Genomic DNA, 19,405 nt, shown 5'->3' on the forward strand with positions numbered 1-19,405 from the left:
GAGCCACCTGCCTCTATCCGACCGGAAAAGCCGTGATCAAACACCGGAAAATCGTCCAAAAACCAGCGAAATTACTCCAAACGAATCGCCTTTACGAAGACCAATCGAAGCTGCGACGATTTTCATGCTACTTTCACGGTTCTCACTAGTTTTTTCTTAGAAACCATTAGTGCATTGAAATTAACCATCGTGGTTTCGACAAATAGGCACTCTTTGTTTTTTCCGAATCCGGTTTAGGTAGGTATAGTTTTAGATTTTTTTTCAATGGAAATGGGCTGAGATTAGTCGAGATCAATAGCCAATCAGACGTTACGATTTGATCTCGTTTAGGGGCAGTCATTAGAGAGATGCTTTTAAGTAGAGACATTCGAACGAATTTGATACAAATTTTAGCGAAACGAAATCTCAAACCTATTGGCCTTTTTAGCAGCGTAGTACTTAATCTAAAAGCTGTGTCAGACAAGTGGTTTGAAATCGAAAAAATATATCCATAGACCAAAAAAATTTAGTGTTAAAAATGGAACATTAAAAATTTATAAAAATTAAAAAGTGTACCTAAATGAAATTAAAATGAATAAAGTAATAAACGATAAACCATCCACTCGGTGATGCTACACTATCTTAAAAATTCAAATTCGGAACTACTTAATGAACTTTTTGAAAATGGCGTTTTAAGGTGTTTTATGGTGCACGTTTTATTTCGGACTGTGATTAGTAACTAATATTGGATATCAGTGAAGTGTAAGTGATCAAACTGGAGGGCCAGAGCAAAGCGACTTTTGCGGCCCTATTTGGGTTGAGGGCCGGCGGCGGTGTCGATCTGTCCGCCGCTTATAGATACAACCAGAATATGATGGAATATTATACATGTAAGTACGTTTAAATGAGTTACAGATTAAAATGCTGATGAAGTTATAAAAATAATAATATTGGAAGGTCCTGTACCTATACTAAACTCTTTTGATATTGTGGAAGAGATAACACAAACCTCAGATTTTAAATGGCTTTACTGCAGCCTTCTTTTACCAATTATGATAATTACAAATTCGAAGACAATATCCTAAAAAATCTTGTGAAATAAGGCTAAAGAACTCCCTTTTGTAGCCTAACACAAAATCCCTAACGTCATTATGTAAAAACAACGGCCGCCTCATCCATAACAAGATTATCATAACGACTACGACAAACATAAAAACCGCATACAATCATGCCTCTATAAAATACCTCGTAGCATCACATCTGCGGAGCCCCGAGATTCACAATCATAAAACACCCAAAAATTCCCTCCAAATTTGAGATCGTTATGGTGTCAGCCAATGGCGTGGGTTGAAAGGCGCGGGAGGGCGACCGGCGCGCGCTGATTGGTTGGCGAGGAGGCGGGGCGTGGTTGGCTGGTGTGCGTTCGAAGTTCGAATTTGCGGGCACGCGTTGTCTAATTGAGGCTGTTGTCTCGTATGTGTCGAATATGTGCAGGCAAATTGTTGGGCATATCTGTGAGAAGGGAGATGATGGGTTATTCTCTGCTAGGATATCCTATTATACTTATATGTAAGGTACCTACAGGCTCTCGCTACCTATTACGAGCAACTGTGATCATATCGTAAGGCCAGGTTTAACAATCTGATATGACTCTACATCAAGATTTCATTAGTCATGTTGTCTTCCTCAGTCGCTGTTTGAACGTTGTGAAACTATTGCCGCGTAACAAACTTATACTCGTATAATATTATTATGTTAGGTACCTACATGGAGCTTTTTTGAACAAGTTGGTAATACTTACTTATAGAGGTAGATCAGCCTTAGATGGTATTGATTACTTAGGTACCTAGGTAGACAAGATTGTTAAGATCAACAATCCATTCTAAATAGGTATTCAACTACCTACCTAAATCTATAACGAACACCGCATTGCGAAGCGTAGGTATAATTATCAACTTGGGCGTCGATAATTATATTTCGAAACATACTTACTTAACTATTCTAAACACATAACCAATTATTCGAGCCACCGAAAAGCGGTCAAAACAATGAAATTGCCAAAAACATTTTAAAACAACTTCCTAGAAAAAAGTATGACATATTATGTGACTCACAATATGTCATAGATCACAAAATTAAGCGAACAATAGACGGGACTTACCTTCATATAAGTACCTACGACGTGTTCCATGTAGGGTTGGCACGAGATTAAATAAAATATAAGTTTAAAAATAAAAGACGACTACAGAAAAATCACGCTTTAAAAAGTATGAAAAAAGAAAATAGGTATATTTCTCCGAAATTCGTATAGTGCTCTGTCGAATTTTACGTCATGCCTTACTCACTTTTGTCTTTTTTTCCCTTTTATGGATCAGCACAGTAGGTATGTGTAGATTCTTGGTAGATGAACACGGTGGAACAGCCAGCTCGATATTATTAAGTCTTCTTTGAACTCTGATAGATATGGATAGTTATTCCACCATCGTCAATCGTTTCTCAAAGCTTCGGACTCACGCCTGTATCCTCGTAGACAAAGCGAGCATGTCACATTAACTTTTTTGACAAATTAAACCGTAAGTCTCGTTAAATGTCAAATATGATAGTGCGACAAGGTTCTAAAGTGGGTACATGATATTGCTCATGACTGTACACACCCACACTTCGCAAACTATGTTTAAATTCCATGTAATAGAGATGAGAGGCGAGCGAGCCATTAAGCAAGCATTAATCCTGGAAATCACGTGATATTAATTTATCTATGATCCAACATGAATTCAAACTCATTGAAATCTAGTATACTACTGTATAAACCTCGAAAGCAAATGACTAAATCTGTAGATGAGGTTTATGTTTGTAGGATATCATAAGTTTTCCCCAGTACTTACACTTCAAACTCAATATGTCAAAAGTCATAAAACTATTGCCAACAAAAGAAGGGAGTTGCCTAATTTAACAACGTGTAAGTGCCCAGAAGACGCCACACCTACAATGACACATAATGTCTAGCCCAAAAGCTCTGCTACTATAGACACACGTAAAACATAAAAGGTAAGGTTGAAAATGTAGTTGGATGGGCGTAAGAATAAGTTTGTTGTAGTACGATTCAAATTACGCACGCACACAGAGGCCGGGTCATCTCATATGTCACGCGTGTAGGGTTGTGTATCGTTAGAAAAAAATAACCATTTGAAGTAAAGCTTCTACGATGAACTGGGAGCGTATAAAAGCCTAAACAATGTCTTCCTGCGCATGTCATAAATTCCGATAGAGGAATTGTATCATTTCTAACATGATGGACAATTATTAATAGGCTGACCCCTGTCACCATAGTTTAAGATATAAGGATCTGAAAGGTGACAGTTGGAGACCTAAAAAGCCCATATTGACGTCTTTCATGTTAAAAAGCAATATTGCTATTTGATATTTATTGGCTTTCGCGTGTTGGAAGGTCAGTCAGGCAGTTGCTATTGCTAAAACAGGACATATGTCAAATCTTCATGTTAGTTAAGCGCACACTGTGGAAGCGGGATAAAGTTAGGGAGATAATGATATTTACTGGCATAGCACACTTAAATTTACATGCGATAAAGTCATATTTAAATATTGCTTTTTTTTAGATAATGCTTCAATGTAAGCATTTTATATCCTTTGATCAGAGCATTTATTAAACAGTAAATTCTTACTACTATTGCTATATATTTTAACACGTCAACGTAATAATTGCAATGTGACGCGAGCGAAACCATTATTATGCGAAGTTTATAAGTTCTTATTTGTTATCTTTTTCAATCCAAGCGATTCAAATGCACAAGTACCTAGCTTTTATTACTTGATTGTAGGTCTAATTACGTGCTTTTACAATACAACTATCTCTTTAACGCAGCTACTCCAAACCAGTTCCTCGTTTACCACTTATTAACGAATAAATCAAAATGCGTACAGCTAATTATCTACCCAGTATTTACGCTATAAAAAAACTTGCCAGCCCTACACACACATGCATATTACACAAACAGTGTCACACACGCGTGCGTGGACCTTCACTCATACAGGCACCTCTCGCCTCTGATTGGCCGAGCGCATACGCATATATCACAAGCATCTTTTGAAACAAGTTCTGGGTAATTGTGGAGATTTTAGAAAGGTGTGCCGTGTTGTAACCAGCCTTGTTGCGTGTTTTAGTTGCTTTATTTACCTAGTGGTTATGTAAATTGATTCTTAGTTGATTATCTATTTTATTAGTGTTGTGGATATCTTTACAGAAGTCCTTTGGTTTACATTTCTACAAAATCATACGCTAGTACGGGGCTACTATCAGTAGAGTACCTATATACTATACATCTGTGCGTACCTCTTCGGGGATACAAGCCTGATGCTGTTTTAGTACACAACAGATTGCTTGATAATAAGTAGTTGCAATAAGACAGAAAGGTTTTGCCACACAAACGTCGTGAATAATTTGCTTTTTAAACTAGAGTTTTTAGAACAAATATTTGTAACTCTTCGAATAGCTCATTCATTACATAAGTATTGGCAACATAATTATGTATTATAATCTGATAGATAAATTGTAATTATATAATATTCACTTTGCTATAAAAAAAACACAACTTTCCTCTTTTCAAAATGCGAACTAAAAAATCCTTTGTCTCTACCAATTTATCGCATCCGCTGCAAAAAAAAGTAAACAATAAAATAAAAAATATGAGAGACAGATAATAAAAGGGCTTTTCCAGCAAAGCAAGATGGCCGCACAATGGCGGCGGGCCCGCTTCCGGTCGCGTATGGTAATGCAGTTTCCTCTGCTCGGACGATGCTCTGTGGTAAAACATTCTGATACACAGATAGGAATAATTTATTGTATACTGGCTCTTCGCCTGGAACTTCATCCACGTTACTTCCATTTAATCGCGTTAAGCTCTCCAAACTCCTCATTGAAATGTACCCTATGTCCATCCTCGGGTTTCAGTTTATTTACTTGCCAATTGGGTGGTTTCCTAGGTCAAAGGTAAATTATGAAATTGTGATTACTAAATAAAGACAGATCTAAAGGTACCAAAAACGTTTTATTTTATCTATTTAACTTGTTTATGCATTTTAATCAAGAAAAATGAAATAGGTAATAAGTTACATTTTACCATGTTTTTCTATGACGTCAGTCTAGAGATATCATCGAATGAGAGTGCAATATTGTTCATTTTGTACCTGCACAATTTTACCGCTAATTAGAAGACATTGGTGCTAATTCCTGTAAATACCATCTAATTTTATTTTAAGTTATATCTGTCATTTTCTTATCCGCCGAAAAGGAAAGGGACGGGTAATCGACAAGCATAAAATTTATGGAACACACGTCAATTTTAAGCACAAATCTAAACCAACCGTCTAAAAATTTTACATCCGTCAATAACCCGACACAGTTAAGTAGACAGCACGTCAAACAGATTGCATACCAGCGACGTACCTTTTGATTCGCCCGGGTTATTCATTCATTCACTCATTCTTCCTAAAATTAAGAGCAGTGAATTATCCGTCTCTTTCCTTTTCGACGGATATGAAAATGACGGATATAACTTTAAATAAAATTAGGCGGTGTCTGCAGGAATCGGGGCCATTATCAGACTTTTGGTTTTCATATAGGAATAGGGTAGTTTCCAACTGGTCAAATCAGTTACTTACTTTTTACTATAATCAACCAGTGACGTCACAGAAAAACTGACAAAATGTTGCACTTATTATTACAGTTTTCTTTATTAAAATTCATAAATAAGTTAAATAGAAAAAAGAAACGTGTTTTGTCACCTTTAGATCTGTCTTTATTTAGTAATCAGAAATACATAATAAACAACGGCCTCTGTGGTCCAGTGGTTGAGCGTTGGACTCACGATCCGGAGGCCCCGGGTTCGAATCCCGGTGGGGACATATCACAAAAATCACTTTGTGATCCCTAGTTTGGTTAGGACATTACAGGCTGATCACCTGATTGTCCGAAAGTAAGATGATCCGTGCTTCGGAAGGCACGTTAAGCCGTTGGTCCCGGTTACTACTTACTGATGTAAGTAAGTAGTCGTTACATGAGTCATGTTAGGGGCCTTTGGCGGCTCAATAGTAACCCTGACACCAGGGTTGATGAGGTTGGTAATTCACCTCACAACCCACACGATAAGAAGAAGAATACATAATTTACCTTTCACCTAGGAAACTACACATTTATAAGAATATTTCAGCTTTTTATTTGCGTCCCATCAAAGTTATGAGCCATAATAACTAGTATCGCTGGATCAAGGACAGGGACTCGTCATGGTCAGACGGCCACCCGTCTGTTGGCAATGTTGGCAGGGATCGTTGTGTCTGATGATGTTTTTGCTCGGAAAATAGTTATATTCCTGTACTTTATGTTGAAAAATATAAACTTTCGAGTCTTGTTAGGATCATACTGATCAAAGTGATTGGTTGGACTAATTATCAGTGATTACAGTCATATATGCAACGCTCAAACACTGAACCATGGCGGCCGTAACATCCGCCCACAGATGCTCACGATCCGATGGTTCCAAGTTCGAATCCCGGTGGGGACAAATCACAAAAATCACTTTGTACTACTTACTAATGTACGTACGTAGTCGTTACATGAGTCATGTTAGGAGCCTTTGGCGGCTCAATAATGACCCTGAAAGCAGGGTTGATGACGTTGGTAATCCACCTCATAACCCACATAATAGAAGAAGGAGACCATGCTTGGCTTGATAAGCAAGGTGACCACATACTATTTGTTCTTTACCCCCAGAGGAGTAAGGAGTCAACATATCTCTTTCCTGTACACATATATACCTATACGTACATACATACACACTTATTTCTCGTTGGGGAAGCAAAGACCACAGAATTCAATTTACTACGATCCTGACACAGCAACTCCGCCTCCTCCACTCCCATCAAACACTTCATGCATGCTCGCCGGTTTAGAGCTATCTTAACCTGGCCTTTTATAAACAACCTGGATCTGGTTGTGATAAAGTAAAAAAAACGAATACCTCATTAACAATAACAAGTGCAGGTGCAAGGACGCGTCACGGCCCAGCGCACCCCCCAACGAGTGTGTCCGCGATTAACATGCTTTAACCTGCGCTCTGTGACCCCTCTATGTACAGCTTAGGAATTTGTTTACATTCCATCACATTATATTGTACTTTCCACCGCGTTTTGTAATTCCGAGGCAAGGGGTTAAAGGGCCACATTGAAACGATTCATCTAGAAAAGCAATATTGCTATTTTATATTTTGTTGACATTGCGCACTTACTTTTGCATGCGCTAATGTCAAATAGCAATATTGCTTTTTAGGTGAATTGCTTCAATGTGTGTTAACTTTCCTGTATAAAGTCTTAGGGCTACATCTCACTAGGACACCACAAACGTTTGCGGAAATAAAAGTTGCTTTTACGTTCAAACGCCACTTAAAACACTCAAATTCAAAATCCACATCAAAAGTCGGATTCCGAGAATGGGCATCGCGTCCAATTTATTCGGGGAGGGGATCGCATCCGCTTCCTCTTGCTGGCCATTTCAAATTTAAATTCCGAACGGCCGCGTTCGCAGCGCTGTGATTTGTTAAACCTCTCGATTGGTCGACGTCAAAACTTTTGAATTAGATAGGTATACTTGTATAGGTATAATAATCACATTTGTGATTAGTGCACACTGCTAACGAGCGAAATGAAAGATGACCAACTCAGTATTAATGTATCATAAAGAGTAAAAGATCACAAAATTATAATAATGTAAAAAACCTAACTTACACCCCCGTTACTAAGCGCCATATAAACAACAATACCTAGGCAACGGGGGTTGCCAGATCTGACGCCAACACACACTACTTCAAGACCTTAAAAGTAAAATATCTATCCACGTTCATTGTGATTACTCATAAACATGAAAAACATGTATTTATGTACTACACATCTCCTTAACATGTAGGGTTATTTAGAAGATATCTCTTTTCTTAGAGATAAGCTTACCTGTACGGTCGGTTTTCGTTGTATGTTTCTTTTGTCTATCCTATTGTGTAACATACATACATAAGATCAAGTCTATTTCCCGTTGGTGTAGGCAAAAACCACAGAATTCCACTTACTACGATCCTGAGACACCACCTTTGTTGCTGGCAACACAAGTATAAAAATAATAATATTTTTTGGCATGGCAATGTTGTACGAATCGAATTGCCGACGCCTCCCGCGAAAGTGTATAAGTGTATTTTATTTTAATAACAACTTAATTAAATAGTGACAAGAAACAATCTGGTGGTTTGCAATTGGAATTAGAACCCCTCTCACCATCTAACTACACCTACAGTCCACACACACCAAGAGATTCGGCTCTTGCTTCCTCCACTCTCATCAAAGACTTCATGCGTGGGTGCCAGTTTAGAGTACTCTTCACCTAGCCTTTCTGTAAAACATCCTGGTACTGATCGCGGTGTGTACTTCTAGCATCCTCTTCTAACTGTACCACTTACTCCCGCATCATAAGTCTTACTATATTGTGTACAAATAAATAAATATACCTACCAATGCAACAACACTAATTTAAAAGTCTCGTCGGTGTAGCATTCTCCATGCTACTTTTTTAGGGACAAATAGGGCAGTGGTTTCCCTCTTGCCTTCCGCCCCGCAGAACTCTGTCTGACGCGAGTGAGACGGCGCCCAGAGTATATTCCAAAGCCGTATTAGGACTCCGTAGGAAGCCGTATTAGGGCGTCGGACGACGCTCAGTGGGTAGGCCCGCTACAAGGTGGACCGACGATCTGGTGAAGGTCGCGGGAAGCCGCTGGATGCGGGCAGCGCAGGACCGATCGTCGTGGAGATCCTTGGGGGAGGCCTATGCCCAGCAGTGGGCGTCGTACGGCTGATGATGATTAGGACTCCTGTCATCCGCCTCTGAACAGTACTGACAGTTACTGCTGCCCTCTGTCAGGTTCCAGATTACAGTCCCTGTGACGCGCCCCTTCCATCCTGCATTACCGTACCGATGACTCTCATCTCCGTCTGCTGACGTTGAGGTCTTCACCTGTATCCCTGGGCAAGGGTTCTACGTTATACCCCGTAGGTCTGGGTATACCACCGCACTGAACAAAAAAGTCAACAGACTGTCCTAACACATCCATCGCAAGATGAACTAAGTACCCACACCTCACCGAGCTTTCTGTTAGACCAACGTGATAGGTGGTGAGACGGATCGTCGACAATAATGATCGAGGCAACTGTGAAAAAAGTTATATTAAGCTTAGCGTTCAACATAATAAGCCTCATCATCATCATCATCAGCCCATTAACGTCCCCACTGCTGGGGCACGGGCCTTCCCTATGGATGGATAGGGAGAACGGGCCTTAAACCACCACGCTGGCCCAGTGCGGATTGGTGGTTATTAACGACTGCTAATGCAGCCGGGACCAACGGCTTAACGTGCCTTCCGAAGCACGGAGGAGCTCGAGATGAAAACTTTTTTTATTGTGGTCACCCATCCTATGACCGGCCTTTGCGAAAGTTGCTTAACTTCAACAATCGCAGACCGTGCGCGTTCACCGCTGCGCCACCGAGCTCCTCAATAAGCCTACCTTTGAAATATTTTCATCTTTGTTTTCGCCGAGTCTCCCCCAGGCTAAAACATGGGTTTAGTAGCCCCTCCGTAATTAAAGCATGGCTATAAGGAAACAGCAGTTCACTTCCCTTCATTACTAAAGAGGCATATTTTTACGAGAGGATAGTGCGAGGACACCTGCCCGGGTTTGCTAAGGTGCGTTCATACCGTTACCAAGGGAGGGAGAAAAAACTACAATTCAGTTTAAATTGTACTAAACAAATGACATTACACAGCAACGTCATAATTTACTTTAAATAAAGGTGACTAAATGAAGTATCAATATATTATCGAGATTATTATTTTACGCGTTAAGGGTAAATTTATCTAAACAAAGAACTCATAAACATAGGTCATCCGTCCATCTGAGAATCTGTCCAGTTGCGAATCTGTCCAGTTGCTACGGAGGGTCATAAACACTGCTATGTCACCGACTTGCTTCTCAAACGGGGAAAGCTGGTTCAATCCAGACTTGCACCAATTAAATTATTAGTGAAATTGTCACTAACACAGTTGGCTTTTAATTATAATAAACTTATCACGTTGGTCTTACAGAAAGTAACGACCTCCGTGGTCCAGTGGCTTGGGCGTTGGGCTCAAGATCCGGAGACCCCGGGTTCAAATCCCGGTGGGGACATGTCACAAAAATTGTGATACCTAGTTTGGTTAGGACATTACAAGCTGATCACCTGATTGTCCGAATGTAAGATGACCCGTGCTTCGGAAGGCACGTTAAGCTATTGGTCCCGGTTACTACTTACTACTGATGTAATTATGTAGTCGTTACATGAGTCATGTCAGGGACCTTTGGCGGCTCAATAGTAACACTGACACCAGGGTTGATGAGGTCGGTATTCCACCTCACAACCCACACATATGAAGATGGATTACATATATGAACAATACGTTGCATTTATCATAGCTTCTGTCAGTTTAATTTATTTGTGTGTTGAATAAACTTGAGCTTGTTAAGTGATAAGTAGTAAGAAGTAATAAGTACGGTCAGGAGTACTAATATGTATACACTTTGCAACCATGTCACATTAACTTTTTTGACAAATTAAACCGAAAGTCTCATTAAATGTCAGATATGACAGTGCGACAGGGTTCTAAAGTGGGTACATGATATTGCTCATGACTGTACTTAAATATAAAAAAAGAAAGGTCAACCAGAACAAAGAAAAGTCTAACAAAATGAAATAAAGAATTTTAGGTTTAGCTGCCAGATTTTTTGCATTAGGGTTTTTTTTGACGTGACTTATTGTAAATTGTGAATGGCATTAACTTTTAGCCGTATTGTGATAGGCTGATAAACAAACACTAAGTAGGTATTAAGGTATATTTTTTTGATTTCAATGCATTTTGGTATAGTCGTCTTTTGGTGAGTTGTGGTTCTACCCTCCTCTTTAAGGATTGTATTAGTAAGTTGTTGATAAATAAATATAGTTCAATGAACTCTCTTTTTCCTCTCCTTAACGTACCTACACTGTGGCACCACCTTTAGTCTGAGTTTCCCTGAGCATTTCCGGGCCGCCATCTTGTCCGCTATTACAGTTAATTACTGCCTGAAAATATACCTCCTTTTATAGGGATTTTGTTTATTTGTTACTTACTATTATATGATACAAATATTTGAATTTGGAACACTTATATAGGGAAACTCACGAAGGGAAAACAGATCGAAAATATCTACATTTGGACAGAATCCGAATTCATAACTTTAGTCGCACTGTAACGAGTGTCTTACAAAGTTGATGTAAATCGTGAGAAAAATATTATTTAAGTATACCTAGATGTTTTAAGCAAGTAAATAATTACTAACCATTTCCATATACAGATGTTGCCCGGTAAAGAAAACCGGATATAATTTCAAGTTCTTTCGTAAATACTTAAAAAAATCATTATACCCGGTTTTCAATATACCCGGATATCACCATTAACCTTAATGTACTTTTAGCTTACCGACTTTAAAATATTTTATGTAACAATAAAATACTCCAAGCCAATTTCAACCAAAAATAGGTTCTTATTTCCCAATATATCCGGCTTGCAATACTAGAAAATCAAAACAAACCATACCCGGTTATATCGACCCGGGCCGTGGGGCGTGACCGATCGATGCCACCGTCACGCCTCGTGCGCCCCCACCCGGGTTAGCCTCCGAGAAAGTGTTTCTTGTAAGATGATATTTTCAGTTTTTGCCACACCGATGTCCTTAACTAAAAGTTTCGTATATTCATTTTAGATACGAAAATATACTGTCTTATTTATATTAGAAGGAAAAAATAATGTATGGCAGAATTGTAGACAAGAGAAAAGTTCGTTTGAATTTCTTTCAACGTCTAAATGAAATTAGATGCTTTAGAATATTACAGTCAGACACTCCATACTAATGTTTCAACTCCAGACATACCTAGTACCTATTCTCTAATTGAATTTATTCTCCGAAGTGTAAAACTGAGCTTGTTGTAAACACCCGAGAAATGTGAAATGATGATGATGCGTGTATGATGTTGTATGAAACATCATAGGTACATACATAAACTCACACTTATTTCCCACCGTGGTAAGCAGAGACTATGAACTTCATTTGCTTCGATCCCGACATATTTCTCTTGTTTCCTTCATGTTCATTAATTGTTTCATACGCGCACGCCGGTAGAGTTGGTCGTACTAAACATCATTCATTCAAAATTGCTAAGTTTTAAGACTTAGTTGTAACAGAATTTGCTATGCGCCGAGAGAGAATCTTCGCAAAATTGATCAGTTGCAAAATAATCATCATCATCAGCCCATTAACGTCGCAACTGCTGGGGCTCGGGCCTTCCCTATGGAAAATCGAGCCTTAAACCATCACGCGCGCACATTGCGGATTGATGGTTATTAACGACTGCTAATGCAGCCGGGACCAACGGCTTAACGTGCCTTCCGAAGCACGGAGGAGCTCGAGATGAAAACTTTTTTTTGTGGTCACCCATCCTATGACCGGCCTTTGCGAAAGTTGCTTAACTTCAACAATCGCAGACCGAGCGCGTTTACCGCTGCGCCACCGAGCTCCATACATAAAAACATGAAAAATATGATTCAGAATTAAAAATACGAATTCCAGGAACATGTAGAGTAGGTTAGTGTCTTAAAGTAAAAGGGCATTATTATTAATGAACCATTCAAGGCCCGGTCGTGAACCGGGTATCGAGCGCGCGCCCGGGCGTAACCGGGCGTGCCGCCGCGCACCCGAGCAAGACAGCGCGGATCGATGCTCGCTGCATCAATCAAACGGTCAAACCGGGTATTGTGGCTGAAACCGGTTAACTTGACGCAATGTGTGTTTTGGCTTGTTTATACCAATTACGTGTCTATACTATGATAATAATGTACCTGACTGAAAAGTGTAGTTGTTGCGAATTTGGGCCAAATAAAATTGTTGATTTTAGAATGTGTAGGTTTATACATACGAGTACATACGCGGATTAAAGTAAATTTAATGAATTAGGTACTAGATATCATCATCGTTTTTTGTACTACTGTAGTTTCCATTCCAAATAAGTAGGAAAATATAATTGGCACCCACTAAATAGAACTACCTAAACACTGGCCGCCAGTGTACCACCCATAATAAGCTCTACACTTTAGAGTCTAATAATTATACAGTCAACTGCCTCTCCAGTCTCTATCCGACTCCGAAAAACGTCAAGTACTTAATAAACATTCTAATTCGATCGCTTTATAACAAGTCCATCACATTAGAGTCGACTGATAATACAGTCAAATTCTTCTCCATCAAAATATGAAAATCGTTTAATAAGAAAGCGTTCAAAATCTTGAAAACTAATCATTCTTTCTTTCAATTTAAGATGTACCATCTGTTTCAGGCCACGGCGGCGTCAATCAACTAGGGGGTGTGTTCGTGAACGGCAGGCCGTTACCAGATGTGGTGAGACAGAGGATAGTGGAGCTGGCCCACAGTGGAGTAAGGCCGTGTGACATCAGTCGGCAGCTCAGGGTGTCGCATGGATGCGTCTCGAAGATACTGTCGAGGTGAGTTTGATGATTCACTTTACTCAAGAACTTTCAAATAATGGTGAAGAACATAAGTAAACACAAATTATTCCTTATTGCACACACCATGAAAAAAATATTTCTCTACAGCAATTTCTTCTAGACCACCACAGACTAAACAGAAAACATTGGAAGATATCTTAAAACCGCACACAAAATGGAAGTAATTAAACGGTTACAAATACTTAACTAAACTGCTTGATTTCTAATTGTGAGAGATACAATATCGATGCAACATAAGTTGGAAATGTGGTTTGCACATTATCTACTGAATTTAATAATACACCTCTGTGGTCTAGTGGTTGAGCGGTCGGCTCACGATCCGGAGGTCCCGGGTTCGAATCCTGGTGGGGACATATCACAAAAATCACTTTGTGGTCCCTAGTTTGGTTAGGACATTACAGGCTAATCACCTCATTGTCCGAAAGTAAAATTCTCCGTGCTTCGGAAGGCACGTTAAGCCATTGGTCCCGGTTACAACTTACTGATGTAAGTGAGTAAACGTTACATGAGCCATGTCAGGGGCGTTTGGCGGCTCAATAATAACCCTGACACTAGGGTTGATGACGTTGGTAATTCACCTCACAACCCACACGATAGAATAATAATATATGAAAGGTCAAGCGCCTTCAGTATTTGAAAATTAAATAAATAAAATCCCGCATGCAACATGCTATTTTAGCATGTTCTTTGCTTAGAATAAATGAAATCGTAAGAGGTTTATTACACAGATTTAATGTGGAATTATCTTGTTTAAAGCCTGCACATTATTGCCGACTATAAAACAGTGACAATCAAAACAGCCACTATTGAATACCTACTTGAAATTCAAACACGTTGTCTCATAATAACTATGCATGTTATCTTGACCGTACGTAGGTATAATGTATTAAAGTATGATAATGATATAAAGGAAGGGGAGAACAATAGAGCTTTGTTAAAAATTAAATTGCCGACGACTTTTTGTGACGATGTGCGACCGCATCCTGCTTTTTTCGTGTTTTCCTGAGGTCTGTGTTAGCGCTGAAGGTCTAATCAAGGCTATTTCAATATTATTTTCGTGTCACTTAGTATATTCTGAATAATAAACCTTTGATAAGGCGTTTTACTCCCCGAATAAGATAAAATCACTCAGTTAACAAATTAATATTATAATATTCAATCAGAATAACATGTTTATAATTGAAAATACGAAGTTACACGGTATATTTAAATAGCATCGCTTAAATTTCCATGACTATAAGATATTGCATGTATGTCTGCCTCAGGGAGTAATTCTCAGCCCTTTCTTTTACCTGTAATACACTCGTAATTACTACAAACTCCGAACGCAGTCCACGACAGCTATTTAACCACGGACATTACTGGTTCTCTATAGGACATAAACCACGTCCATAGTGTCTCGTATACACAAGTAGTTGGTATATACGGCGTTCGTGTGTGCGTCGTTCCGCCCACTGAGCAGGCGCGTGCGCCAGTTCTGTGATCTTGCGTCCGCTAGACAATACTTATGTCATTTTCTTTTGTTCAACAGTAACAGTACCGTACCGTTTTTTACTTTGTTCCTCTCTTAATTCGTAATTTAGGTAGAGTTTTGATGTTATCTTTGTTATTTTTGGACGGTCATTATTTTAAAGTTAGTTAAGATGAGCATTTCGAATTTGGCTGTCAAATGAGTTCATATAGCAACATTGTGACAGACTAGTTTTGTTCAACAACAATGCGTCACAGATACATTTGCTTATGAGCTGCAGAGCTTCCACAGAAAAAATGCTTTTGTATATTGAGCAGAAACAATAGACAACTTGTATTTCACGTTTATTTTTAAGTCTCTATTATAAAGTCTATGAAGAGCCGTGGTAGTCCAGTTGGTACAACGCTTACCTCTCACGTTGAGATCGCAGGTTCGAATCCAGCAGAGGCCGAAACCAATGACTATCGAATTTGTTTTAGAATTCATGTTTGGATCATAAATGATCATCACGTGCTAAGCAGTGAAGGAAAACATCGTGAGGAAACCCACATCCCCGAGAAATGCATTTTCGGAGGTATGTGACCTCACCTGTATTGGGCTGGATTTCCCTTCGCGGGTTGGATGGTCAGACCGGCAGTCGCTTCTGTAAAAAACCTCTGTAAATTAGGTAAGCAGACCCTGTGAAAAACGGGATAACGCTAGGGAGATTTTTTATTATGCAGTCTATGGATAATACAATAGAACATATTTTCGTTAGAGTACAATGTGAACAGCTTTGCATGGTAATCTGTGCGTCGAACCTGTAATCAAATAAATGCTGTTATTACTTCATGTTAGAGGTCTCGTAATGGCGTAAATCCTTCAACGTTGGTTATTGACCCGAAATCATTGTAAATACTCATTTGAGTCATTAGTTATTATATTTTTAAACTCCGTATTTATGCAATACTTTATTATGGAATTTTGTAAAATATACTTCTTCTATCGTGTAAGTTGTGAGGTGGATTACCAACGTCATCGACCCCGGTGTCGTGGTTATTACTGAGCCGCAAAAGGCCCCTGACATTACTTACTTACATCAGTAAGTAGTAAGTAACGACATCTCACTTTCGGATAATCAGGTGATCAGCCTGTAATGTTCTAACCAAACTAGGGATCACAAAGTGATTTCTGTGATTTTCCCCATCGGGATTCGAACCCGGAACCTCCGGATCGTGAGCCCAACGCTCAACCACTGGACCACGGAAGCTGTTACGGAGCTCAAAGTGTATGCACGGGATAGCTAGTGCTCAATAAGTCACGTTAAACCAACCCATTTGAATGGTCATACACCTCATCTTCAACCGTGTAATTTCCTCTAATTACTAGCAGTATTTACATACACCGTAGCAAGTTACTTATCAAGTTAACTCGCCTACAAATCTCCGGTTAAATGCTTCTCGTTTGCGGTGAACCGACGGTTAACTGCAGTAATCTGTGCGGGTTAACCAAGTGAACTTGTATCGTTCTTCAATGTAATCATGTTACCGTGAAACTTATTTGAATACTTATTATTAAAGTTATTTTTGAACTTACTTAACGATACGTAGAAAATTATGGATCTACCTACTCCACTCCAATCTCATCAGTTATCCCGTGATCATGGCACTTGCAACAGTGTCGAAATATCGGGAGTCATATCCCTGCTTTAAACGCGGTAAGAACCCGTTATTATGTGTTTTAATTATTTAACGATCATTGTATTTGCTTGAGTTCAAATAGACTTCTGTGGGGTTAAAAGGGCCACTTTTGTCATTGCGCACTCACTTTTACACGCGCAAAAGTCAAATTTCATTGTTGATTTAGAGATAAATTGATTCTATGTGGCATTTTTATTTTTTACTAGAAATCCTGAAAAGAAAAGACCAAAAAAACAAACCTTAAGAAAACAAAGAATGAGACATAACTGTCTAACAATTAATAATGAGACATTGCACCAATAAAAAAGACATACAGGGACACTTAATACACACAAAAACAGCAACGTAGAGAACAGCAGAAGTCAAAACAAACATGATGGAAATAGGGCGCGCGGCGAATAAATTGAAAGGCAGCGAGTCCATTCAGAGCAGTGTTCGCGATCCCGCGGGAATAGTGATGTACCCGTGCTGGTACGGGACTTTACGGGTAAAGTGTACCTTTAAAATGATCAGCATAATGTATGTAGACTTTCAACGGACTGGTAACTTGCGTATCTGCAATACATCATGTTATGGCATGTTGTGTCCATGCGTATAGGAGGAGGACCCGGTGTTGTAATGGTTAACACGCTCGTCCCGGCTTGACAAGAGCAGTTCAAGTCCCGTCCGAGTCAGATTTAAAAAAAAAAAAACAAAAGTCATCACGTTACGTTTTTTGGTTAATACTACAAGTAAACTTTCTTGCGACTTGTGACAGTGCCTTTACCAATATATTCGCGATTTGATGTAGATGTCAAATCCGTCTTTAAAAGCTAAATTTTTGATCCGAAAGACTTCAATGAACTTTCACCGAAACCTAAATTATGCACTCCCCCCTGAAATAAGTTGTGCGTATTCAAGTATTTTCGGATTTGGAAGCAGCGTTCCGATCAATATTTGTATCATTAGCGAACTTATCATTCGTTCTTTAATTTCAAATTTCATTTATTGAATTTAAAGTTGGATGGGGCGGGAGGCGAGTGCAAGAATCGCAGCATTTGGCGATCAGCGCCCTCTGCCTAACGCACGCGGGACACAGCGTAGAGATATGTACGTAACTGTCATTATTATTCACTACGCTTTAGCAATAGCACTTGTCCAAGTTGCCCAACTCAACTTCTAGGGATAATTCACTACTTCATAAGAAATATCTCTCAAAAAAAAGCAAAGTCTACCAAAATAGTCACTGTGCGCGCCATTGCGATCCCCGGTACCGGATTTGCACCAATGAGTTATCAATATAAAAATATCTTAAGTGCAATTTTCACTAACACAGTGGGCTCGACCATTATAATATATCACTAACAGAAAGAATAGAATAGAAATAGTTTATCATAAAGGACAGACAGGACAGGAAAGCACAGTTAAGCGTGGGTACTTTGGTAACTTACTATGGGTGTACCTTGACTGCCCCAATTGGGTTACAGTTGTGGGGTTATGTTGTATTATGATAGTCTTCTTCTTCTATTGTGTGGGTTGTGAGGTAGAATACCGACCTCATCAGCCCTGGTGTCAGGGTTACTACTGAGCCGCCAAAGGCCCCTCACATGGCTCATGTAACGACTACTGACTTACATCAGTAAGTAGTAACCGGGACCAACGGCTTAACATGCCATCCGAAGCACGGATCATCTTACTTTCGGACAATCAGGTGATCAGCCTGTAATGTCCTAACCAAACTAGGGGCCACAAAGTAATTTTTGTAATATGTCCCCACCGGGAATCGAACCCAGGACCTCCGAATCGTGAGCGCAACGCTCAACCACTGGACCACCGGTGGTCGTTAACCGAATATGTAAGTGACATATTACACTAGCTACATATTATATCCAGTGAATAGAGGTTTGACCGATTTCGATGATAAATAAAACCTGAAAGGTACATTGTTAAATTAAATAAGTGATTTAGGTATAAAATCAATTTAATACAGAAATTGCAAATTGTTTATGAGTAAAAAAAATACTCATACCTACTAATATACCTGCGAAATAAAAGCATTAATTACGTAATTTTAAAAATAAATCATCTTCTCTTTAATAAATTCGCAAATTAGCATATTGTCGAAAACCTTCAGTGTATATTATTATTTAAACCGCCATAATGTTGCGTAAATTCCCGTACCTATGTTGAGCACTCGGTACATCCCTACTACGGTCACTTTTCAATTTAAAATAGACAATGGCCGCTGTCCCCTACAGTCTCATCCACATTGTTGTATTTATAACGAAATAATATCGTCCTCTGCCTTGTTCGACGCTTGTATCGCGTTTCATATACGTTTTAAATAATGCTTAATTAGACTACTGGGCTGACTGATTATTGCAGAAAATAAAATTATATTGTATCATTTTAGGTGAAAAACAAAATTCTTCTTAATTTGAAAAATTCGAATGCCATTACACGAAATTCTGATGACGTCATCTGATTTTTTCAAATAAACAACACAATAATCGACTTTATTAGTTTTCTGTATAATTCTTTCACAAAATTGTTCTTAATTTGAAAATTCGAATGCCAGCGGCATTCATTACGCGCCG

The 19,405-nt window shown here is 39.1% G+C and overlaps 1 protein-coding gene across 1 annotated transcript in view; it reads left to right on the forward strand.

The window, feature by feature from the left end:
• Nucleotides 1-19,405, forward strand: part of LOC126377883 (paired box protein Pax-5) — a 114,578-nt gene that overhangs the window by 61,540 nt on the left and 33,633 nt on the right. The window contains exon 4 of the mRNA XM_050025934.1: nucleotides 13,490-13,655. Coding sequence (XP_049881891.1) covers nucleotides 13,490-13,655 — 166 coding nt within the window. The remainder of the gene's footprint in view (nucleotides 1-13,489; nucleotides 13,656-19,405) is intronic.

This window comes from Pectinophora gossypiella, chromosome 24 (genome assembly GCF_024362695.1).
Source record: "Pectinophora gossypiella chromosome 24, ilPecGoss1.1, whole genome shotgun sequence".
Taxonomy (NCBI): Eukaryota; Metazoa; Arthropoda; class Insecta; order Lepidoptera; family Gelechiidae; genus Pectinophora; species Pectinophora gossypiella.